The sequence below is a fragment of the Netta rufina genome (genome assembly GCF_964035555.1).
Source record: "Netta rufina genome assembly, chromosome: 1".
Lineage (NCBI taxonomy): Eukaryota > Metazoa > Chordata > Aves > Anseriformes > Anatidae > Netta > Netta rufina.
In genome coordinates, this window is record NC_140123.1 from 169,023,521 (window position 1) to 169,049,053 (window position 25,533).

At 44.4% G+C, this 25,533-nt stretch overlaps 2 protein-coding genes across 3 annotated transcripts in view; both read right to left on the reverse strand.

Moving 5' to 3' along the window:
• Nucleotides 1-1,423: 1,423 nt before the first annotated feature.
• KCNMB4 (potassium calcium-activated channel subfamily M regulatory beta subunit 4) lies at nt 1,424-12,645 on the reverse strand (the record flags this gene model as incomplete). Its single annotated transcript, XM_084306075.1, has 3 exons — nt 1,424-1,592; nt 7,273-7,400; nt 12,304-12,645. The coding sequence occupies 3 exons, from the start codon at nt 12,643-12,645 to the stop codon at nt 1,424-1,426; spliced, it is 639 nt and encodes a 212-aa protein (XP_084162201.1).
• Nucleotides 12,646-19,628: 6,983 nt separating this feature from the next.
• CNOT2 (CCR4-NOT transcription complex subunit 2) overlaps nt 19,629-25,533 on the reverse strand; it is an 85,179-nt gene continuing 79,274 nt past the window's right edge. For both annotated transcript variants that reach the window (XM_084305415.1, XM_084305414.1), the window contains one exon: nt 19,629-20,793. In XM_084305415.1, the coding sequence (XP_084161541.1) occupies nt 20,707-20,793 (87 nt within the window). In that variant the 3' untranslated portion in view covers nt 19,629-20,706. The remainder of the gene's footprint in view (nt 20,794-25,533) is intronic.

A 25,533-nucleotide genomic window follows, 5' to 3' on the forward strand; every position in this document is an offset into this window, starting at 1 on the left:
CAATCGGGAACAGAGGATGTGAACTTGGCACTGCTTACACACAACACAAAGCTGACCCTATTAAATGTTAGGGGCTTTAAATTTGGGGTCTTTTTTAAAAAATAAAGATAAAAATCCCCCAACCACACACATGTAATGTTTCAGAATCACAGAGGATGCAGGGAGGCCACGCTGAGAAGACATGAGACGTCGGCACACTCGCACACGCCAGGCTGTGTGCCCTGTTTACCCTGGCAATACATTTTCTGCCCGTCTTTTCTGCAGGCCGAGATGGCACCTCTAAGTAACAGGCATCCTGGTAGGGATGGGCACCAGAGGATGCTCCAGAAATCACCTGCAGTGCCCCAAGGATGAGGTCAGGCAAATCTGGTTGTATGGGCAGGAGCAGGGAAAGCCCTGCAGGGAGTGAGCCCACAGATCCAGAGCTCCAGTGGGGCAGGGCTGGGGGCCCCGTTGTGCTGGTGTCCTTCCCTTGTCACCCACAGCCCGGTGGCATGGGTGACACCAAGGCTCGTGGCCCTCAGGAAGTGCTCAGGCACCCTGCTGTTTGTGACAGTCTCTGATGAAAAATATTGAGGTAAAAGCACACCAACAAAATGTCTGCTCCTTAGGGCCAGAGAGCATTTGGGGGCAACCGAGAGGGGGTGAGAGAAGCTGTAGGGACTGAACACCACTGAAGCACTGAAATTAGATCCAGTATTTAATCACCTTATCCAGTAATTTAGGTGTGTTTTTTTTTCTTTGTTTGTTTGTTTTTCTGTTTGTTTGTTTTGTTTTGTTTTGTTTTTGGGGGGGCGAATATTTCTGAGGGGTTTTTACGTTTCCTCACAATATGTGTGGGATGGTGAGGGATGTGAGGTGATGATGAGGGATTCTGTCTAGACAGAAGAAAAGTTTGAGTTTTAAAGTGATACTCTTCTACTCCATGAAAAATAACAAAATCAGCACAGTGATATTTTTGTCTCAAAACTTTTCTTAAAAAGAAAACAAAACACAAAACAAAGGTTAAAAAAAAAGACAACCAACCTTTATTACTTTGGAAATACAGTCTATCATAAAGGAAATATTTTAAATAGTTGATATTAAACAGTAGCAAAGATCACTTTGCAGAGATGAAATGAGCCACGTCGGGGGTTTTCAGAAACTGTCTCTCAGTACCGCTAGGAGCTGGGCAGCTGCTGGTGAGGACTAACAGAGCACAGCATATTGGTGCAGAGTAGGGTTTTTTTTGGTAGCATATACTTATTTATTGCCATAGCAGAAGAAGCAATTAGCTGGCGTTTTGTAGGGCGGTCTCCCAGGATTTATCCTCAGGCAAGAGCAGCTCCACCACCAGATGGGACGCCGGGGACGCGCGGTGTGTTGGGCCTCCCCGTGTGAGACTCGCGGCCCAGCTTCTCCATTCCCCTCCCAGCCCTTCGGATTATGAGTGCTTCTTCTTCTTGATGGCCTCCGCCCTCGCGGCCAGGCTCCTGGCGCAGGCGGTCAGCAGCACGATGAGGACGCCCACCAGGAAGGTGACCAGCGGCCAGAGGAAGCAGTGCAGGAGGACGGTCTCGTCGTGGGTGCGCTTCAGCATGACATCGTCCGGCCTGCAACGGGAAGAGATGAAAACCCGCCTGATGTCACCACCAGGGGAAAGCATCTGCCACGAAAATAATTAAGGCGCCTTGTTTGCAGCAGCGCTGGGTGTGATTAAAAGCGGCCTGCTGGGCTCCGCTCACCGCCTCGGTTGGCCTGCCTCATCAGCACCCATGGCAGGCCGCGAGGATGTTGCCCTTGCAGTGCTTACAGACCAAAAAGTTCATTCAGACAGAAATAAATAAAAAAGCGCTGGTACTTTAGGTCTTTCTGGGGTCGTGGTAATCACAAAGAGATATAATATCACACTGCGGATTGAAAAAACACTCCATAAGACAGCAATTACACAATCCTACCTGAAACGGCCTCAGACACCACCCGATGAACTCAAAGTGCAATTAAAGCTTCCCTCCCAGCTGTGAGCCCTGGCGTGTCTGTGGGGCTGCACGGAGGCTCCTGAGGGAGCCCTGGCTGTGCTCTGGGTCTGGGTGGAGAACCAGCCTGGGTGGAGAGTCACTTTGGGACCCCCCTAAGGACCTGCCCCCACGCCTCTGCCAGGGGTGGCTAACACACAAACACATAAGTAAGTGACGTGCACATTCCCAAAGGGAAACAGAGGGAAGGGTGGAGGAGGAGAACAGCAAGGAGGAGGCATCTCAAGAGGTTTGACAATTCAGCCGGCCCAAATGTCGGAAAGACCAGCTGTCCACCTGCCTTCCCCCAGCTTGGGAAGCTGGTCTGGACGCCTGCAGGTGGGTTTTCCTCAGCTCTGGCTCTGTCTGCTTTCCCTGCAGTTTAACTGTGCTATTAGCCCCTTTTTGCCTCACCGAGAAATTAATTAAGGGAGGTGCCCGCAAATAGGCAGATGCTGGCACAGCACATCTCTGTTTGTGTAGGAACCAGCAGAGTAAGTCTCTGATCATGAGCAGCTCGTCTACATAAAAGTTGAGACTCAGCTACATACAAATTGATCAAAAGAAACCCAGGTGTATTCAACAGGGGAGCATGTGAAGGCTGCTCAGCCAAAATCCTCCAGACACATAATCAGGCACATGCGGAGACCGCAATTTGAATGAAATAATATTAGTGTGATGTGCACAAACTCACCAGTCTATGCCAAATTAATGACAGCACCCAAAGAGGAAATCCTTTCCCAGGAGGCATAATACTGCTTCCCTCCTGTTTACTGTATCATCACCTGTGAATTACAGAGTGCTAATTGGCCAGGAGACCATAAATAGACAGCATTCAATCCTCTTGGCTCCAAACTTGTAAGAGACATTGAATTTTAAGTATTTTTTTTTAAAGTGGGTACTAATCAAAGAGTTTAAAAACAAAGGGCATGCAAACAAAATAGAAAATTGGATTTGATTAAAGAAAAGAAAGCGTGGTTAGGGAGACCTAGATATCCTTTTAATTGAATCTTCAGAGATTTTGGAAAGCATTTGATGTGACAGCAGTAATGGATTCCAACCTCTCCTTGCAGGTGGGATTGTGACTCTCGTGGCTTAGTCAGTTAAAAGGGTTTCCCTTTTGGAGAAGAGGTGTGTTAGTGAGGTCTCGGGATGAAGGCTGCCTTCAGATGTATGTTATGATTAGTATTATTGCAGCAAGAGTCCCTGTTTAATTCATAGATTGTGGAAGGTAGGCAGCAGCTCCCTGTTAGCTGCTCACAGCACCTCTTCAGACATCGCGTTGTCAAAGCAGCTGTCCTCAGGCACTGGAAGCACAAACAGAGAGCGTCTGCGAAAATCCCTGGGACAACTCATTCTGCAGCAGACACTGAAGATAAGGAACGAAGTCTGCCTGTAGCAAATACCCTGAGCTTGTTGGCAGAGCTCTGCACCAACCCTCCTCGTGGCCCAGCAAGAGCTAGGCCCATCCTTCTCTCCCGGTACAAAAACCTTCAGCTTTTGCTCCACAGCTTACACAGTGGGATGTGATTAATACAAGAGAGCTGCCTGCAAGTTTTTTGAATCAGAATAGTGCACCCAGAGGTAGCTGTCAGGAGAATATGCCTCTTGGTGTTTACCACCTGCCCACGACTCGGAAGCCCACAGCAGAAAGAAAATGTTGCAGCCATCCAGAAATGGTGCACGTGGACCAAAGGAGCAGAAAATGTAGCTGCAATCTCTGGATTCCACCTCTAAAGCAATAGCTCTTGGCAGTAGAAACAAGGAGAGCAGAGCAGAGGCTACCAAGTGGGCAGGGAAAACAAGAGGATGGTGGAAGGGTGAAGGGAAACAGAAAAGGGAAGGTGCCTCCATTCCCGGGGGAAGCCCTGACTGCACAAGGATGTGGCTTTGCTGGAAGTCCCCCCAGCATCACTCCCCCGGTCTGGAGGCAGTGACGATGAAGCCCCAGGAGGTGTGTTGTGCCTGGAAACATGTTTATTTTCCCAGTGAAAATCAGGGGATTTTAATTACTGAGTGAGGGGGAGCTCGTCCTACCCCAGTGCACGCCACCAAGCCCTGGAGGTGCTGCAGACAGTGATGGATGCTACCCAACACCACCCAAACAACTAAACAACCCAAAACCACCACAACTAAAGTCTCTACATTAACTGAAAACATACCTCCCCTTTTCCTGCAGAGACAAGGACAGCATAAATCTGTTTTCACTGTTAAAAGGTGAAAGCAGCACTTATTTTTAGCGAGACTTCTTGCTCGGGGTTGCAGCCTTGCTGGCCCTGACCAGGCGCTGTACGATGAGATGTCCTTTCCCTCTCTGGCCTGAGAACAGCTCCACAGGCCACACAGTGAAAGAAAGAATAGAAAAGAGCAATGCCGTCATCTGGCTGCAGGGTATTAATTTAGAAAATTGTGTGGTGTACCAAGGCAAACTGAGATTTCTGTTCCACCCTGTATGGATGAGCAGCCCGATGGCCACAGCGCCCTCGGCTTCTGCAGATCATTATTCCCTCATAAATGGCCTGAAGGGTAGACCTGACACCATACAGGTGGTCACTGCTCACTAAATAGTGTTTGCTCTTCAGATCTGGCATGAATTTGTGTACAGCACCCTGCAGCAGACACTGAAAGGGATCAAGCTGTTCTGCAGCAAAGCAACCACAGTGCATTCTTGCTGTCACGCATGAGCCCAGAGCTGAAGAACAATGATGCCACATACATGAGCCACTAATAAATGAACTGACATATGTTGCTCTGTCTATCTCTGCATGGCATGAGATTGAGGGGTCTGAGCTGATAGAGATCCTTGTTTATTGCTTTTTAATTGATATCAATGTCACCTGTAACTTGAAGAAATTAATCACAGAACATCAGCCTGACCTACTGAGTCCCACCAATACACCACACCACCTAGTGCCACATCCATGTGTCTCTTAAATACCTCCGGGGATGGGGACTCCACCACTTCCCTGTTCCAACGCTTGATCACCCTTTCCATGAAGAAATTCTTCCCAATGTCCAATCTGAACTTCCCGTGATGCCAAGTGACAGGATCTGCTCCATCCTGCCCATTCCCTCAGACCCCCCCACTCCAGGACATGCAGATGTGACCCTTGTTTGCACGTGGTCGGGACTGCAGACCCCTTGGGGCACTCAATGGGAGATTTGAGGTGCCAGAGCTCAGTGCTTTCTCAAACCTTTGCAGCAACCTGAGAGCTTTACCTGAATTTGCTGCTTCTTTTGTGCTCTGCAACACTGGGAGCTGGTTCTTGCTGGGCAGCTCTCCCCACACGCCGGAGCGTCATCGTGCCAACAGATTGGCACCTTTATCAGAAAGCCAGAAAACCTAAGCCCTGCTTTTGGTTGCCTTAGCTAAATGTCAGGCAGCAAGTTGTGCTGGGCCTTGCTATTTATATCAACAGAGAATGATTGAAACTGCCAAGCTTGCTTCTCACCCCTTTTGTCTAAATTTGAACCGTACTCATTGCATCACTTTCTTCCTCTCAAACAAGCCTGTTGAAATGTGCCCCACCAAGCTGAAGAGACGAGTCGCCCAACAGCGAGTTCCACACGCGGCAACAATCCTGACAGTGTTACTGAATTAAGTCTGATGAAGAGGAGACAATGTTAATTCATCACCTTCATACTTACCTAGAATTTTATTCTACTGTCTCAAGAGAACATTAATATTGTGCATACTACTCCATCTAAGGGACCTGCCACTATAATTGTATATGTTTTGGACAGACTGAGAAGGAGCAGTGAGCTCCACCACACAGTTACTAAAATGCTGACAGAAAACGTGCACATTTCTATTCTGAAGTGAACAGAATTTTCCCTCAGTTTGTTTTTGGCTTTGTTTTTGTTTCCTCTTTTCCTGCTTGGCAAGCTCCTTAGTTATCATAGCTCCAGCAGTACACCTAAGCAAACACCTTTCTAGTTAGCAAAACTTATCTTTCGAAGCTCGCTCCTGTCTCCAGAAGAAAATGGATGGTGTGCACATTTCAGCTTAGGCTATCTTCAAGTATCTCTGGCAGTTAGCCTCCCTTCTAGCATATATAAATTGTTGTACAATCAGCAAAAGGCAGCGCTTCAAGGCAGCCATAACATTTGGCAATAACATTGAACAATATAGGATGCGGCAAATACAAGGAAAAAAAAAACTTGCCTGAGTGCTGCACAATTGGCATTTTACAAATGCTCACCACGACAGCGGCTGCCTGCCCAGTGGGGCCAAAGCCATCGCTTAGCTCCTGCTCAGCAGATCCGAGCACTGGCAGCTTGTTGACCAAAGGTGTCCCAGCAAGGGCGCTGCCAGGCATGATGCCACTGCCCCGGGTGCCCTAAGATTCAGTCTCTTTATGCTCTAGACAATGCTTCACCCCTCCCGTAAGAAGCATTTTTTTTTTTTTGCTACAAAGCACTGGTAGTTCCCCTCTGCCAAGAGCTAGCCAGGGACACCAGTCTAAACCCCTCAAAACCCAGGCTGATCTGAGGATCCTAAGTATCATCTTTCCACCTCCCTGTCTCCATGGACCTGTGATCCCCTCCACAGCTGTCCTCCCTCACTCCTCCCAGCGTGCCCACACACTGTGGTAGCACTCAGTTCCAGCCACCACGTCACCTTTTATTTCCCAGCACATCACTACCAGAAGGAGACAGGCAAGAGCACTCCTTCCTAATCCCATGTACTGAAGGGAGGAGACCAGCTATGACCCTGATGCACGTGTAAGTCCCATCAGCACTGGGAGTAAAAGGAAGAATTGCAACAGAAGAGGTGATGCTTCCAGTTACAACTTTCTACTCTGCAAGCAGTATGAAAACTGACAGTTCTGTGAACGTTTATTGAATGTATCCGATTAATTAATCCTCTCTGAACACAATTCCCAAGTTGGTTTGCACTATTTATTGTCTCCCTTTTTCTTCCAGCCCCTTCCTTTGAGGGAATGAACATTTACATGTATATCCAAGCCATAAAGTTGCCACCAGAGTGTTAAAAACCAACGTGTTCTTTGCCATAAAATGCCATGTTTAAAGGAAACTTTCCTTAGAGTTTTGCATTTTTACTTTAAGTGGTAGAAGCCCTTTTTCACTTTCCTTGTTGCTTTTCATCAACAGAGTTTGCAAAGCTCTGCACCAAGCACTACGCACTAAACCACATCACTACACGTGTGTATGGGCATACATACGTATATAGACACATTATTTTCAGACAGAACCCATACACAGCTGTTAAACAGATGTGTAAGCACATCCGTCCATGCAGATGTGGATTACTTACCTCAAGTGCTGGTTAAAATAGCATGTGAAGGGTTGCGAGCCCACTTTCTCCTTCCAGTACTTCTGCTTGTACGTGACATTCTCTGAGTTCTCCTGATCGTCTCTGGCGCAGGGAGGGATGTACGAACACTGCCAACACATGTGAGAGTTACAACAGAGTTACTTCTGCGCTCAGTAACGATGCACCACTTTCTCTGCATTTTCCCCGTAATTCTTGAAATGGGCAAAGAATAATTAGTGCAAGCTCTAAAGAAACAAATCCGAAATTTTACTTGAATCACTGGTTACATCCTGCAGGTAGCGGAAAAGAATATGCCAGCGTTCACAAACCAAATAAAGGCTTTATCACATTTTGTTCTGTTATCAAAGCAACCTGCCACATAACATCTGCTGTGTTTGTTGGTTTTCCTTATTTTTGCACGATGAATGTAAGAGCAATCGTTTAATTTTGAAGTACTCCTACCAGCTGCCCGGACTGGGTTTGAAGCACTTCCCATTTGCAGTGGGACACACAATCACCAGTTCTGACTAACACCATGCTAATAAATATTCCAGCAAATCCCAGATGACAGGATATCTGATATCTAGTCGATATCTCTTGGCACAAGACACTCATTCAGCCACTGTTATGACACGGGTAACAAGCACAGGCTGTTCAAAGCCCCAGTTCAGCAAAGGTTCAGCGTCTGCTTCTTCCATGGAGAAGCCAACAAAAGCTGAGCACACAGCACGCTGGGTGCAGATCCCAGCCTCAGACATGTGCTGCAAAGACCAAGGAGACAAAGGGCAGTCTCTCCCCTGCGAACAAGCTGAGTAACAGCTTAACTTACCCCCACATAACATGAGGCATGGGCAGCAAGACTACCACTTCTCTGCTGGCAAAACTTTAGCTGGATCCTTCAGAGACCTTCCACGTCCCCCAGATGTTGTGTGGATCCTCCACAAAGTTCATGACCTGGTGAACCACTGTATTCCCGTTCTGAACTTCAGGCTTAGGAACAGCTACAGGAACAACTATCTTCATGGGAAAAACACAAAGGAAACACACGGGGACTTGCCATAAATCATTGGGACCTCATTGCTTGAACCTGTCGAGGACTGGCCATCTCAAAGAAAGGAGCCGTCCCCACCTTACGCTACTTTGATGTTTTTTCTTTAAAAGTTACAAAGAAGTTGGAGAACAGCACCTAAGTTTATTCTGAATGTCTCAGCCTAACAGTGTGGAGACCTTTTCAGAGGATCTATTGGTACACGGTGCACCTCCTACACCATATTGCAGCAACAATAACATTATTATGCAATTCAAATGCAGTCCCAAGTACGCAGCTCAGAATCAGTACCAGGCTGATAATACTCTCTCTTCAGTCAAAGCCACTGTTTAGATAGATGACTCAGGATTCAATTCAGCATCAGAGAGCAGCTAATACACCTTCACACCAAGGTTTTTGTGAGCTTTGTATCTGGCATGCGTTTGCTGCTAGGTGCTCACCCTCCGGTGTCCCTGCAGATGCCTGAAGCGACTCTGGGTTACTCTGAGTGCTTCACTGGAGCCTCCCATGGAGGAGGGACAGAGGTGTGAGCTCTGGTTTAGCTTCCAGTTTGCATTCCTTGCTTTTCAAAGACTAATTCTTGCCTAATTCAGTAAAGTTTTTGAGAAAAAGAAGGCAGACTTGGTAAGCTCTGAGGGGAGCTGTCTCAAGCCTGGAAGACGTCGACTACATGAAGAGGCCAAGAAAATCTCAAGTGCAAACAGACATCAGGGCCCAAAGTAGAAGCAAGTCAATGCCTCAGTGACTCTACCACTTCCCTGGGCAGCCTGTTCCAATGCTGCACAACCCTTTCAGTAAAGAAAGCAAACACAGGCATGAAGCAAACATGATGTCCTCTCACTTGAGCCCCTCTATAGCAGGGTGATAATTAGCTCCTAATTTATCTGCTTGTATAAAGATGCTCTAGGTAAGTATAATTGAAAAACTGCAACACACCACTAAAAGTAACACCACCCAACTCCTCATCTCCAGGCAACGTATGAGCTCCTCCTGACTTGTGCAGGTATCTCCACAGGTTTCTGGGTTATCTTCATGGCCTGGGAGCCAGGAAGCGCTGCTGTGACCACCCTGCTGGTGAGGAGCAGCGCTGGGAGATGAGCAGGGGCTCATTCATAAGCACAAAAAAGTAAGTCCCCACAGCTCACGGTGCTGGCTTCATGCCTGGCTTTCACCTACCTCTGCCACCAGACAAACCCAGCAAGCAAACCCTGCTTGAGACCTGAAGAAGGAGCAGCACGGTGTACTGGATTGCAGACAAGTCTGCAGCCCATGCCGTGCCCTTGAGAAGAGCCACACAAAACGGCAGAGTTTAGGAAGACCCCTCTGGGCAAGACAGAGGCCATCTGGAGTCAGGAATCTCGCCGTGACCCTCACACCCTCAGGCTGAAAAGGCTGATCCTACAGACCTAGGTGTTGCAGTCTAAGCCGAAAAGTCTGAAGTCTGAGGAGCGAGAGAGCAGATCTTGGTGGCGGTGACGTGCTCCACCACAGCTTCACCCAGCTGACCCTCAGCCCGGTCCCCGCACGCCCTGTGTGTGCTGCCATCTCGCTCCACGGCCTTCGCAATTAATCCCCCCTAAGCCTTATCTCGGAAATGATTATTGCTATCAGCGCAGCTGAAGAAAGGCTACCGTGGCCCTGCTGAAATTTCTTCCTCTGAGACAAAAAAAAAAAAAAAAGAAATCCACAAATCGCTCAGACTGAACACAAATGTAATCGTGTGCAGTGCTTTTTATATACATTTCTGGATTAACTCTGACCCAGCTACATAATCTTTTAAGAGCTAAATGAATCCTGGGCTGTACAGCGATGTGATCGTCTTAGGACACAAGGGGAAAAAAAAAAAGTCTTTTCCTGCAGCCTGCCCTCACTGGAATAGACAGATTGATAACCACCATGTGTATGTTTATACACCAGCCCACTCTATTACGGAAAGTGGAATAATTTTAGTCTGATACACTGGGGATGTTTTTTTTGGTGGAGTGAAGCTAGCAGCTGATGCAGCACAGTTGGGTGTTGCGAGGGGCCTGAAATATGCACAAAGAGCCACCCCAGGAGGAGAAGCAGCTGAACAGAATGGAAAATCCTAAGACCCTCCAAAACAAAATTGTTCAAATATGTATTTTCTTCCTTCTGTCTGGGAGCTGATCAGCCCGCTGTATGTCTAATCACACTAACACGAGCCAGCGTGCTACAGGAAGGTGAGGGGAGCAGGCAGGGTTAAAAGGCTCCTCAAGCACTCATTCATAAGCATGTACCAGACCCAGATCATTAAATCCATCAGATTCCTGGCTTGTTGCTATGACTGATCTATTTTAGCATAAAATCCCGAAAGCTCTTGAAGACGGCGAGACCTTGGGACAAAAATAAAAAGGAGACTCTCAGTGCCCGGCTAGACAGACGCTAAATCCAGGGAACGAAAGGAAACCAAAGCACATACTTCACTTGGTTTAACAGGATATAAGTTCCTAATGAGACCTAAACAACCCTTGAACTGCTTGAAAGCCCCTGCCGCACCCATGAGGGTTGCAGGAGATGCTCAGCCCGGGCACCCCGCACCCATCCCTGCTGGATGCTGGTTTTTTTGTCCCTGCCCGTTGCTGACAGCCCCAGCCCCAGGGAAAGGCAAAGTTTGCAAAGCTCCCTCCCGGGCCAGCGCTTCGCCGCCGTCCAGCACTGCAGCCTCATCGCTCATCGCGTCTGAGCCGTGCCAACAGCTTAATCCAAATCCTGTCAGATTTACCGTCCTGCTTCCCGCTCTGCTGACTTCTGAACGTGGGGAAAAAAGCAACGCGCAGCCCCTGAGCTGACTTAATCCTTCTTCCAAGGGCCACGCAGGTGTGAGCAGGGCTGTGGAGGCTGCGAGGCTGCGTGTCCCAGCCTTGACACGTGAGCCCGCTCCCACCGTGGCCCCTACATGGGAGCCAGCCCGCTGCTCCGCGGCCACATCTCTTGTTGGAGAGCCAAAATCTGCTTCTCCGGTATCGCACCTGGGCTTGGGTGCTCCTGGGGACAGGGATTTTCTGTTTTTCTGGGAACTACTTAGCAAAATCTCCTCCGCCCGGGTGGAAGGCTGCCAAGAGAGACTTTACTCGGTGTTAAAAGGAGAGAGCAGGGTGAAGTTACTGCCTCTAAAGACAGAAAGAAGCAGCACGCATCGCCTTCACGCTGTTGGGGCGTGCTGGAAGCTGCAACTTCTTCCCGGCCCGTGTCCCTCTGCGCGATGCAGAAGTTTAAGAATGAAATGAGCAGGGAGGGAAGTCTGGCTTCAGCGCAGACCCCCTGGGTTTCGGGGCCATGGGTCAAGACGTGTGTGAGAGTGTGTGTATATATATAATGTGCACACATAGATGCTTATAGAGATAGATATGAACATATACGTGCACATACACACTTATAGAGATAGATGTGCATATATAGGCACATATACACACTTATAGAGATAGATATGAACATATATGTGCACATACACGCTTATAGAGATAGATGTTAACACATATATGTTCAAATACACACTTGCAGAGATAGATATGAATATATATGCGCACATGGATGCTTATATAGACAGATATGAACATGTATACCTGCACATACACACTTATAGGGACAGATATGAATACATGTACGTGCACATACAGGTTTATATAGGTAGGTTTATATGAGCACATACACGTGTCCATACAGGTTTATATAGGTAGATATGAGCACATACACGTGTCCATACAGGTTTATATAGGTAGATATGAGCACATACACGTGTCCATACGCACTTCTATAGGTAGGTATGAACACATATCCGTGCACATACACACTGACAGGGATAGATACGAACACACAGACACGCACACACCCACTTTTTGCTGACTAACAGCTCCGGGACAGCCCCGAGAGCCCCCCCACGACCTCCCCCTCCATCACCGGGCCCCTCGGCGCCGCCCCCAGCCCCGCGGCTCGGAGGGGGGTCCGGGCGGCTCGGGGCTCACCTTGGGGTTGGAGCGGAGCTGCCGCTCGTCCTCGTGGAGCAGCGCGGGGCTGGCGGAGCGGGAGGTGCGCACCAGCACCTGCAGGCAGGGGTAGCGGGCCGTGCCTCGGCAGGCGGCCCCGCAGGAGAAGGTGCAGGCGAAGCGCTCGCCCAGCTGCCGCACCGCCAGCACCGTGCAGTTGGCGGCGCCGCCGCCGCCCCGCTCCTGCAGCGCCGGGCGCAGCCAGCAGCAGCCCAGCCCCAGCAGCGACAGCAGCCCGGCGGCGATCAGCAGGAAGCCCAGCCGCATGCTCTTGTCCTCCGCCTCCGTGTACTCCGTGTGCGCCGCCCGGCTGCGAGCCATCCCCCCCCCCGCCTGCCGCCGGCGGCCATCGGGGGAGGCTCTGCACGGCCCCGAGCTGCGCCGGCACGGAGCGGGCACGGCCCCCGGCACGGCACGGCACGGCCCCCGGCACGCCTCCGCCCCGAGAGGGGAGTGGAGGGGTGGGGAGAATGAGAGGGGGGTGAGGGAAGGGAGAGGAGCGAGTGGAAATGGTGAGGATGGAAAATGAGGGAGGAGAGAGGGGAAGAAAAGGAAAGAGGAAAGGAAGAGGGAAGAAAAAGGAGAAAAGAAAGGAGGAAAGAAGGAAGGGGGAAAGGGAAAAGAAAGGAGAAAAAGAATGAAAGGTAAATGAGGGAAGGAAGGAAAAAGAACAGAAAGAAAAGGAGTAGGAAAGAGACAAATAGAGAACAAAAAGAAGAAAGGAGAAAAAAAGGGGGAAAAGGAGAATAAAAGAAAGGAGGAAAGAAAGAAGATAAAGGAGAGAAAGATAAAAGAGACGAGAAAAAGGAGAAAGAGTACAGAAAGGAACGAGAAAAGAAATAGATAAGACACAAAACAGAGAACAAAAGGAAGAAAGGAGAAAAGAAGGGAGAAAAGAAAGGAGGAAGGAAAGAAAAGAAAGAAAAAAGACAGAAGAAAAAAGGAGGAAAGAAAGAGAAAAGAATGGAGAAAAAGAGAAAAAAGAAGAGATGAAAGAGAAGAAAAGGGAGAAAAGAAGAGAAGAGAAGAGAAGAGAAGAGAAGAGAAGAGAAGAGAAGAGAAGAGAAGAGAAGAGAAGAGAAGAGAAGAGAAGAGAAGAGAAGAGAAGAGAAGAGAAGAGAAGAGAAAGGAGGAAAGAAATGAAAGAAAGAAAAGGAAGAAAAAAGGGAGAAAAGAAAAAAGAAACAAGGAAGGAGAGAAAAAAAGTAATAGGAAGAAGAATTAACACAAAAATTAAAAAAATGGATAAAAAGTAGAAAGGAAAGAGGAAGTAGTAGAAAGAAGAAAGATAAAAAACAGATGAAATAAAAGTAAAAAAAAAAAAGTATAATCGCAATTTAAAAAATAAAAATACAATATTTAATTAGTAAACTAGAAAAAATATTATTAAAAATATATATATACCAACCCATCTGACCTAGTTTGGGTCCCTCCGGGGGTGGATGGGACAGCTTGCGATGGGATTATCTGTCCTGGGGAGATTTGCTGCAGGAGCGCTGCAGCAGATTAGTGCTGAGCAGTGCACAAGGTGCGATGTCTAGAGGGGGGCTGGCGGGTGGGGGGCACGTTGCTGGCCCCCTGCCCGTCTGTCTCCTCTAAGGCAGCTTCCCCCCATAGCCTGCCCGAGACCCAAATCCAGCATCCGTACAACCTTGGGGTCATTCGTCGATATGTGAAGACAGGTAAAACCAACGTAGGCTGTCGAATGACTTTGGGCAGGAATTGCTTTTATCAGGAAGGTATTGGCCTTCATAAGGCAGCCCTAAAAGTGCCCTCTTCACAGAAGGGCTGTATAAAGGATCCAAGAAAATGCACTCACTTCACAAATAGGGTTTGGTTATTACCCAGCGCCACCCACCATGGCAGCTCCTGCAGCACCTCAGTGCCACAAGCGCCTGCCACGTCTTTATTCCGCAGTCGTTATCGCAGGCAGTTCCGCAGAACAAAGTGTGACAATTTCTGAGATGATAGCTGAACCTGATGATACAGCAGGCAGGAAGGTACAGAAATAATAGAAAAATAAATAAGGCAAACAGCACTTTCCTCTGGCCGCACTTTTCAATCACTTTTCTGCTGTGGAGAGCAACGTCAAACTTTTAAAAATAAAGTTGATCCATAGGTTCTCCAACTGGAATATTGAGCATTGGTTGGCAGGACGGCTATTAAGCATCCACACTGTGACAGGAATATAAATGGATGCAAATGTTGTCCTCGGCTGCACCAGCGTGCTGCTGCTCTGTCCTCAGGCTAGCCGCTCTACGGCAGCCATTCCTAATGCTAGAGGTTTCTCTGGAAAAGTTTGCTGACTCCAAGCATGGGATTTATTTTTTGAACCTGCAATGGGTTTTTCTAGCAGCAGGATGCTAGGTGCAGTCTCTAGTGGAGAAGCTTCCAGCGTGGAGTTCCTAAATGACAAAAAATATCCTTGTGATCAGTTAGGTTTGCTGCTTGCCACCTTCATGATCCTGAAGGCAAGCTCCAGCCCCGGTTCCCAATCGTCCCACCTTTAATTCAGATGGGCCGTGACCTCTTGGATACCTTCCCCTTGGAGCAGCTGGTGCCCAGTCTCTGTGTGTTTGTCACTTGGTTCAGCTCTTGGCTGGGCCCTGCACACAAAGTGCCGTCAGCCAAAAATTAACACTCTGGGTGACGCTGTAACCTTGAGAGCTGGCCTTCTGCGTGCATCAAACCCTGCATCTGAGATCTGAGGAGACAGCGGGGCTGTTTTACCTATATTTTCACAGTCCTGCACTGATAACTAACTCAGGACAAGTCTTTTCGGGTCAGTTGGAGGAGCAGCGGACCATTAGCACCCGGTTTGGAGGAGCGCAAGGCTGGGTACCCGCAGCTTGGGCTAGGAGCAGCCTGGTCTTAGAAATTCAGCAGGAAGGCTGACATCTGTGTGACGGTGCCCAACGTCAGGAAAAGGCCGGTTCTGCAGCAAACACTGAAGCACGCGGCGCTTGGAAAAGGTGACTTTCAGGAGACTTCTGAGCTGAAGCCCAGCAACCTTGCTGAAGGATGAGCACCTCCACAGCCACCTTCAGGCAGGCCAGGCCGGTTGCTGCCTGCTCGCTGTCAGCCTGTCCTTGTCCTACGACCAGCATGCCGGCTTACCTATCGCCATTAGCGAAGGGCCCACACGCAACTACAGGCCAGCTTGTGAGGCACACGGCGGGGACGCCTCCATCTTGGGCACGTGTGGGACCTGAGGAGCCGTGTGAGCCTCCCTCGGCAGCAGAAGGCCCACCGCCAACCTGCCCCAGTGGCAGCCCACGTTAACCAGCACCATCCATCCAGCACGAAGGAGAGATGGGGCAGGTTCTCCACACCCATCTTTGTGGGAGGTTCTCCTGATGTGTGAATACACGCCGACAAGGACAGTGGATGGGGAAGAGCTCTGTGAGGTGTGTCCGTGTGGAAGCCTGGTGGTGGTGGTGCCGGTGATGTCCGTCAGGGAGCTCTTGCAGCCTTCCTCCATCACAGTGCCAGTAGCAGGCTGCTTTTCTGAACAGCCACGATGTGTATAAACACAACAACAAAACGCCTTTTCGAAAGCACCACCGTGACACTCAGCAGGAAGTAAAGCGGACTTCAAAGGGAGGAAGATGACAGCTGGCTGGTAGAAACACATCCTGGGGCGGGGGAAAAAAACCTTTATCCGAAAAAAAGAGCTGTGGAGAAAAACTGAAGGGCTTCCAAAAATTTTCAGCAAGGTCTGCATCAGACAGAGCAGCTCCAGGATGCTTCCCTGTGCTCCTTATCAGGATCGTTTTGCAGGCGATGCAGGATGTTGCAGATAACTGTGAAAATCGGCCAGTTTATTGCTGTACAGAAGCGAGGTGCAGAGTCATCTGTTTATTTAAACCAGAGGTGGTCGAAAGAAGTCTTCTTGCAGAAAATTGTGACACAAACCTACACACAACACTGTCACGTTTATACTGGCAAGGCAGCATGAACTGCAAAAGATAAACCAGAGCCTAGGAAAATAAGATCCAAGAACAGTCAGCACTGCTAACCCTGAAGTGGCTTGAGTCTGTAATGTTCAAAACCACTGCTCAGTGGGTTTTAACACTGGTTTCAAAACGTAAACTTCAACCCCAATAGCCTGGTTTGGAGAGGTAAGCGACCAAAGTCATTCAAACCACAGCTAGAAAACAATGCATCTACCTGCATTTCCTCTGGCCTTTCAAATGCACCAAAAGCACTCAGATCTGCAGAAATGAGAGCGTGCATGTTTACTGAGGGGGTGGAGGCATGTAAACAGCATGTTAACCCTGGCACTCTGTGAAAACGAAAGCATCAGCCAGCCAGCCAGCCACCCAGATGAGCTGCTCAACCCAACCGGCATGCTTCACCAACAGTCAAATTCCACTAGTGTAATTTTTAGGCAGCAGCAAGTTTTGAGAAACATGAAAGGGTATCATATCTGAAATGTAAGCACATTTAGACACCTTGGTTTAGTAGAAGCAATTGTTATAGTTAGCATCTTAAAACAAAAGCACTGCCCAGCTACCTCACATTCAGCATCCCAGCTGTGCCTTTGGAAGCTCTTCTGAGTGTGGCAAAGAGGAGCAAGCAAATTCTCCTTTATTTCAATCAATGTCCAGCCATGGAAATACTTTCAATCAGAAATTACGGGAGTTATTTATTTAATTATTTTCCTTCTAGATGATATATACCCATATCTTTAAAACGATGTTATTTAGAAACTGAATACCCTTCTTCAAGAGCTGTTGCCACCTATGCACTGTGCAGGATCGAGCTGGCTGCCACACAGCCGATCCAAAGGTGGCTTCTGGTTTCTTTATAGGTAACAGAAAGAGCCTGCCAGCACACTGCAAGCATTCTCAGAAACCAATTTCATGTCTGACCACAATACACGTGTATTTTGTGCAGTTTCTCAAACTTTTTTTTTTTTCGCCCCACGGAAACTAAAATGGAAAAAAAAAGTACAAAAAATACTGGCTTAGGTAGAGAGGATTTACAAACTTTAAGTAACAGAGCTCATAGTCACATGCAAAATAGATCAACAACGTGAGCATCTACAGGATTCCCACTAGGGTATTCATTTAGACTAATAAAGCACCTGAAGGTATTTAAGTGTGCATGGCACCAGGCACTAAGGCCTGAGTGTTTTCTTGGTTCTTTTTGAACACTAAGGTGGCTTGTCCTTACCTCCTTCCTCCGGGATGCCCTGGCAATTAGGTGGACTCACAAGCAGGGTGGGTTGAGTAACAGCTGTGAAAATAGAAGCTATCGGTGCTCTCTGCAATACTGGTGATACTCAAGTGGGTAAAAACCATTTTAGCCCTGGAAATTAAGGGGAGCGGACTTCTAAAAGAAAAGCAGCTGTTTAGTGATTCAAGAAATACTTATAAACAACGTGCACTAAGAAGAGATGAAGCGAGTGTGTCTGTTCCACGGGCCAGTAGTGCTTCTAGTTGTCTTTTCGTTGTTTCCAAGAATGCTGATTTTATTACTCAGAACTTACCTTGCACAACATTTTAATTATGGGGGGAAACACAAGTAAATGTATTTTTAAAGTAGAATTCTATTCTCTGCCATTATTCATAGCAATAGTGAAAAAGACGTAACAAAAGCCTCAGACGGTAGCTGTCAGTATTAAAAATCTCCGGTTCAGTTCAGACACCCATTTGCCATGTGTAAATGAGTTTTTTCTTCCTTTCAGAAAAAAAAAAAAGGGGGGGGGGAGGGAGGCAGCATAGGGTTTTTCATTTTGATTCATTGATGTGGTATCAGGCTACCAAGTGCCTCTAATTTGATACCTTCTTTTATATCTAAAACTGTTATACCTGCTTCAGGTAACATGAAATTAGATCTGATTTTACAGTTTCTGTGTATTTAATGACACAAAATACAGGTGAGGGATGGCTTGCGTTTCCCCTGGGAAGAGCAGATCACCAGTTCCTTGCTAACAGTTGAATCCCACATCTCACATGTCTGAAGCACGGGACAGTTGAATGTGACTATATCACTGCAGTAACCTGCTGAAAAACTTCTGTCTCAATTTCAGCTTGGTTTTGAAGTATCAAAGATATTTAGCTAACGAGATATTTTTAATGTAATTCGCCTTGGCCCCCTTATCACATCTGGCATTAAATTCCACGAGACTAGCTCTGTGGAGAAAACAAACCAAAAATCGTAAGAAAAAAAAAATAAGTGATTTGAAGCAGTATACATTATTTCCAGAAGCTTTCAAAAATGCTAAGGTCACAGAAAACCTCTGGCAGTAAAAAATAATAAATTTAAAAAAAAAGCGTTTATCATGGAGTGATGAGCAAGACACTTTTAAAGAATATCCTTTTTAAAATTTAGAACTGTATGCTTGAGTAGGCAAATACATGCATACATATTCGTATCCGCTCCGAGAGATGAAAAAGCTGCTATGTTTTCAGCTGTGTTAAACATCATCTGGATTGTAAACATCCCTTATTTCAAGTTGAAGAAGCAGTTCAGTTAAATAAAAAGATGATCATTGGCATTTTTATGTCTATCATCTTGAATTACACATAGAAGTGTAGCATTTAAAATTGCTACACATCTGAACGGTCAATTTCAGATGTTCACAGTTCAATAAATTCCATGAAGCTATTTTTTATTTTGCACTACACAGAAAAATAGGTTAAAACCTAGAAAGAAGAATAATTCAAAAAATTAATGACTTTTTTTTTTTTCTTGTATGGTAACTTCAGGTATTTTGAAACAGTTTGCACTACCAGAGGCAACTTAAGGAGAAATATCAATCACATCAGGAGAAAGAAAACTATCCAAATGGTTCAGGTTTTTCTTCTTCCACTCTAAAGAAGAATTGTGCTTTTTCCACAAACAGTGCATATTCATGTTTGTTCAAGTCTGGAAGTTCAAGTACTAGTGATCATCTAATGAAATGTGTATCTAAAGTGGGAAAGTAGCAGATCAGAAGTAAGGTATGATCAGCTCTAAACCAAGCTTCTTCCAAGCTTTCCTTCTGTGATGAGTTCTTGAAGCATCTTTTTAATAATATGAAATGTCATCAACCCCCCCATTGTACAAATGACAAATGATGTGTTTTGCTTGTTTGTTTTCTGAGGATTTCAAACCAAGATGACCAAACGTTACAGCCTACTGCAGAAAAAAAAACGTAAATTTCTCTCATAAAATTACTTGTCAGCAGCAAAAAGACTCTTCAACAAGTGCCTTAACCACTGTACAGCTTGATAGTTTTAATACTTCAATTTTTTTTCCATTTTTCATTGTTGAAGAAATAATTTCACAATCTCAAATCAAAGTCAACACTGCAGTGAGGAGAGCTTTTCTACTTTATTACAAAGAGAAGAAGCCTTTATGTGGTCAGAAAATACAAGATTGATCTTTTTTTTTTTTTTCTCTTCCTATGAAACGCTGCTGTTCAAACAGCCAGAGTGAATTGTCTCAGTTCACTTAAGTCCCATCACATTCACTTGGGTATGGATGTCCTTGGCTGCTGAAAATCTGGCCCTTTAGTGCACAGGGCGACAAAGTAGTCCCCTGACCAGCAGTTCCAGAATGTCCCGTTTTCATATATTGCATCCATGCACACCTCCTAAAAATGAGGTACAGCAGGGCAAACATTTTCCAAAATAGATGTCATATATATAATATATACACATTCGTACATACATACCTTTATTCATGTGATGTCCAAAAATTTAAAAAAAATGTACACATTTATTACAAAATCGTAACAAAGACTGGACAGTGTTTTGCTCATTCTGGAAAGATGAAGCTCAGTAATACACAACTCTGGAAACTAACCAGAGATTGTGGCAATATCTTTCTTCTAAACAGTCAGATATTCTTGCATTAAGCTTGGCGAAAACTGCCTTTCAAAAACAGAAGGGGAAGTAAAATGAAGGAAGCAAACCTTGCTCATCTTTCCAAATGAAATACGAGAAGGATCTTCACATAAAAATGCACAAACATTTTTATTACCAATAGTGCTACAATGAACAATGCAAATTTTGTTGTCTAATTTTTTGTCTTTTTTCTTTTTTTTTGTCTTTTTTCTTTTTTTTTTTCCTCCTTTTTACATTTTGGAAAACTAAGTGGTAAACTTTTGTCAGTGTACTCGCTTGTCTTTACAGACCCAAGCTTGTCTGCTGGCAAAAAAATAAAACAAAAACAAAAATTCAGACCCTGCTCAAACTAAAGAAAAACAATTACAAATTTAGTTGTTGGGCAGCACATAATTAGTAAGGCAGGACCTCAAATGGTGACCCTTCGCATGAGCCAATTGCCAGATCCTCAAGGAATTAAAACCAGGATGCCTGAGCCACATCAGTTCTGCAGTTATGTTGAGTATTGTGCTGAGACAGCCATACCCCAAGAAAAGGGAAGTCTTTAGAAGGCTTGCTGAGCAGGGTTGTAGTTGAAGGTTGATGGCAGATGAGGCCTTTCTTCTAATTTGTCATATTCCAGATGGAACTCCTACAATTAAAAAGAAAAAAGAAAAAAAAAAAAAGACAAAGCCAAATAAAACAACACATCATTTAACTGTAAAAAGCTGTTTGCTACAAGCCATGCTTGAACAGCACAAATACAGAAGAGATCAAGTCTTCATCTACCTTAAGGCAAAAAACTCATGATTTCTCTATCTGGGATTCTACATTTTAATTAGAAGAACTTTAACATCCTGAGCAATCACACCTGCAACGTATGGGCTCTTTCTCTCCTTTTAAAAATGAAACAATACATTACTCTCGGAGCCTTTGGTATGATCACAAACAACCACACATATAGACATGTATACTCATAAAACACATACATACAATCATTGCATGAGCTGAATTATGAATAAAAGTGTACGTCTGAAATGTTGAAAGACAGAAGGAGTCTTACTTTGGATAATCTGAAGTTTTGAGATATTTTGTGGAACGCTACCAGGCCCAAGCGTAAGTTAAACTAGCTAGATACAACGTTGGGAAACATGACCTAAAGTGCTAGGGACAAACTTCTGAAACCTACTTAAGCCAGAGTTGAACAAAATATTCCACCACGTTTCGTACTCAAAATTAAGCCTCAGACTTAGCCAACCCTCCTGCACTTGCTGAGTTCCTTGCTATTCTATCACAATTTCATGAGACATTCACCTGGTGTTTTATAAACAACCATATCAAATAGAAACCTTTCCCTATGTGTTCAGATGCCACACAAGCTACTGATGCATAAATAAGTAGCTTTAGTGTCTCACTGGCACAATCACCTGACTTTTGTCCGAGGGTGTCCGCATTGTGTAATTATAAAATCTCTCAGTGATCTAGCAGGAGTTTTTAATCAGACTACAGCAGTTACTACAAATCAGGCTGTAGCCAGCCCTGGTGTCTAAATGCCCCCTGATGACTACACTGAAAAAAAAAAAAAAAAAAATTCCCCTCTGTGACCTTAATTTGTGCCCACAACCCTAATCAGTATGCTTTGACATGTGGTGCTCGTTACTTCATACGTGCAAAAATGTACAAGGACTTACTGAAATCTTACATTTTCAGATCCTTTCAGCAGCTTAACTGTGTCTCCTCCCCATTTTATCTTCATTCAAGAAGCAGAGTAAGTGGAAGTTGCACAATTTTCTTTAAGGCTACTTCCTGTTAATTCAACAGCAGCTATACCTTGGGCACACACAGTCATTTATTCTGTCTAACTGCCTGGTGAACCTCAGCAGATCATCACCTGTATCTACAGAGAAAACTTATCCCACTCTTTTTATGCACCAGTAGAAACACTAAGAGTACCGAACAGATTACTACACTATTTAATCACTTGAGGGAGTGTTCTAAAGTATTGTAGTTTTTGCAGGTAGACAAACTAAGGAAAAAGTCAGTGCAAGATCAGAATTAACATCTAGGAAATCCAGCTCCCAGATCTCTCTTGCAAAAACAAGGTCTATCTAGCACAGAAGGTACATTGACCATGGTAATGAAATAAATCAGGGAAAAATGCTACGAAATCACTGTCTGTACTCCCCAGAGAATACTGTACCTAAACCTGGAAAATCCTAGCAAAGCCTATGTGAGGTTACAGCCATCTGCACTGAAGCGTTGCATGTCTACCTTGTTCTTGCTTCTCTGCTGTCTGCTCCAGACGGGTTTTTTTCTTTCCTTATTTTTTGCATTATGCCCTGTGTAGCCTTTAAGTTACAGATACAGGTCAATTGCTTTTGGCATTCCTGATTAAGACCATGTATCTGCTGGTGTGTGTTCTCCTCTTGTGCAAATCCATACCCATGTGCTGGTGCTGAAGAAATGCCTGCTCTCTCCTTTTGTCAGAGGCAAGATCAAGGCGTACAAATCTATGCAGGTATTAAGCTGGTTTATGTTGGGTGAGTCTTCAGTAAATCTGATATAATTTATATAATCGAAAAATACCTCGCAAACTTCTCTCCCATTCCTGGCTTCAAAGCTTTCATTGTGCACATAACCATGGAAGGGTCTGCGGATTACTAGCAATCTACTGTCAGCTGTTGGGGAATTGCTTCTTTATCAGAATTGTAAACAAAAGAAAGGGTTAATGATAACAGCTTACATCGGTTACCCGAACCTTCACAGACTCTGAAACACCCTTGAAATTACACATGGAAAACAGCTACTTAAACTGGTAAGACAGTACCAATTACCTAAAAAAGGGGATTTCCAAACTTACTGGGGTTGCATGCCACTGTTGGCAGTAGCTGCTCTGCGTGAGGTGTGTGTCTGAAGGAAATGCTCGGTAGCTTGAGCAGTGCTTTGTGTGCCACAAACAGAAAACCCTTCATTTAGAAGAAGGAATAGGATTTCCTACTAAAGTTGCTTTAGAAGTATGAGTTGATACTTCAAACTGCCATTGATTTTTAAAGTAAAAGGCTTAAAAGAGCCTTTTTCATTTGTATCCCTGCATCAGCAGTGCTGAAGCCCAATATCCAGCAGTGTTTAAGAATACCTAAAGTTATATCTGAGAATACCAAAAAAAAGAACTCATTCACCAAAATTTGTTGAAAACTAAAAGGTAATTATTTATTACATATAGAAAAATACTTATATTACATGTATTTTATGCTTTACTTTTGATTCCAGGGGCCACTATAGTTTAGGATGTGAACAGCAGCACTGATATTTTTGTATATAAACAGATACAAATAAGGTGTAGAAATGCCACTTATCCATGGACAAACATTTGCTAAATTGTTTTATTTTCCACATGGAAGTAATTATTAAAAATTAAATACCTTTTATTAACCAAGAATAATGACTAGTAAGTGCGTGTGGAAACTTCGAGCACATGTGCAACACTAAATAAGAAATTGTTCTGCGCAATGAAATCAATCACTTCTCGTGTCACTCTGAGAACTTATTTTGATGGCAAAGTTACATCAGCCTGCACATATACAAACAATAATAGAATACTAAAAATAAAAGAGAATTGGTTAAGGTGACCCATAGCATTAATAGAGTAAATCAAAACAAAGTTTGCTGAATAGGAAGTGTCCGAGTGTCCAGACAAAATATTCTGGACGGTGTAAATCCATCAAAGGAGATTGTTGACATTTCAAAATGGGACCAGAAAAGCAGCATTTCTACTGGATTAAGGGTGGATGCAAAGACCCAAGGTTAAATTAGGGACTGAATTAAAATGCTATGGCACATTTCTATTAGAAGAACAAATTTAACTTTCTAGCAATTATAAAAGTATGTAAATTAATATTGATCTTAAAATGATAGAAAGTAATTTAATACAGGCAGCAACCCTTACAAGCAAATAAACACTTGGAAATTTAATCTTCTCTCCCATAAAGAACTCCACGCGTTATAAATACAAAACCAGAGTAGAAGGTTTTAGATTTTTTTCCCTTTAACCAGGATTAATTCTCCTTACTTTTCAAAGGAGAACTTCCAGACAGTTCATACTGCAGACAATTTAAATCAGGATTTCAGTAAATGTGCAATTGTAGAAGGCATTTTTGGTCTCATATCCACTTCCCTTCCTCTCTCATTTGAGTGTCTTTCATGTCTCCTCAACAGCAGCAAACTACAAAGCCAAATCCTCAGTGAAAAATCAAAGTGTCTTTAACCATATTGTACTTTCCACATGCCCTAGGATGAAAAACCATATACAGAGACATATCTGTAGTCAGCATTTTCCTGGGTTTTGTTTGGCATTTAAGGTGAATTTGAAGTTAATTGTCATTCACATGTAAAACCACGTATCAACGTGGAATTAATTAAAACCTAACAGTTTAGGAACTGTCTCATTACTCAGCTATTTTGCTGCATTTCCTTCTTTTAGGAAATCGAATAGAACTAGGAATAGAAAACAAAGCCTATTCTTTAATATAAAAAAAATGTTTTCTTGAAAGAAGTTATGCAGTCTACCTTATTGGGCTTTGTTTTGACAATATCTAGATTGGTTTTCCCAATCTGCTAAACTATGTTTTTTTTGCATTTTACAAACTTAGCTGTAAGATTTAGTAATATTATCCAAAGTAAACAGTTACATGTCACTGTATCAATTATAATGCAGTATAACTTTAAAAATTAAATGTTATTAATTTGTAGATAAATACGTAGGCTAATAATTGCACAATGTAGCTTCTGCAAAGCATAAGACATTAAAATCTGTTGCCCTATATTTGAGCACATACATTAAACAGCAGATGAATTGATAAAGCACCTTGAAAAATAATTTAATTTGCACATATAAATAAGAGAGAGTAATTTACCAGAAATAATTCTTGACCGACTGCTTCAAAAGAGCACTAATTAAACCACTAAAAGAGCAGTCACTGTTATGGCCTTCTAAGGAACGAATATTCCCAGTACTCACTAATAATATAGCTGTTACAGTAAAAAACTGCAATTTATCAGAATTCTCTTTTTTCCCATCTTCTCATATTTTTAATTTCCTGAAACATTAATAACTCCTGTGTTTGTTAGAAAAAATTACTTGGCCATATTTCCCCTCGCTTTAAAGGTCATCAAATATTGCCGCTCTTCTTGTATTATTCCTCTTAGGAAATGTCAATTCGAGAAAATATTATCAGAGGTATCATCATTACCATAGAAAGCCAAGAACACACTTGACGTACATTTATAGAAGTTCTTATTTCCTTATCATAGATGGCAGTCTCACAAAATTACTTCCAATAAGTGATTCTTTTTCCACGTAACAACATACCAATTTTTCCTCAAATCCTCTTCT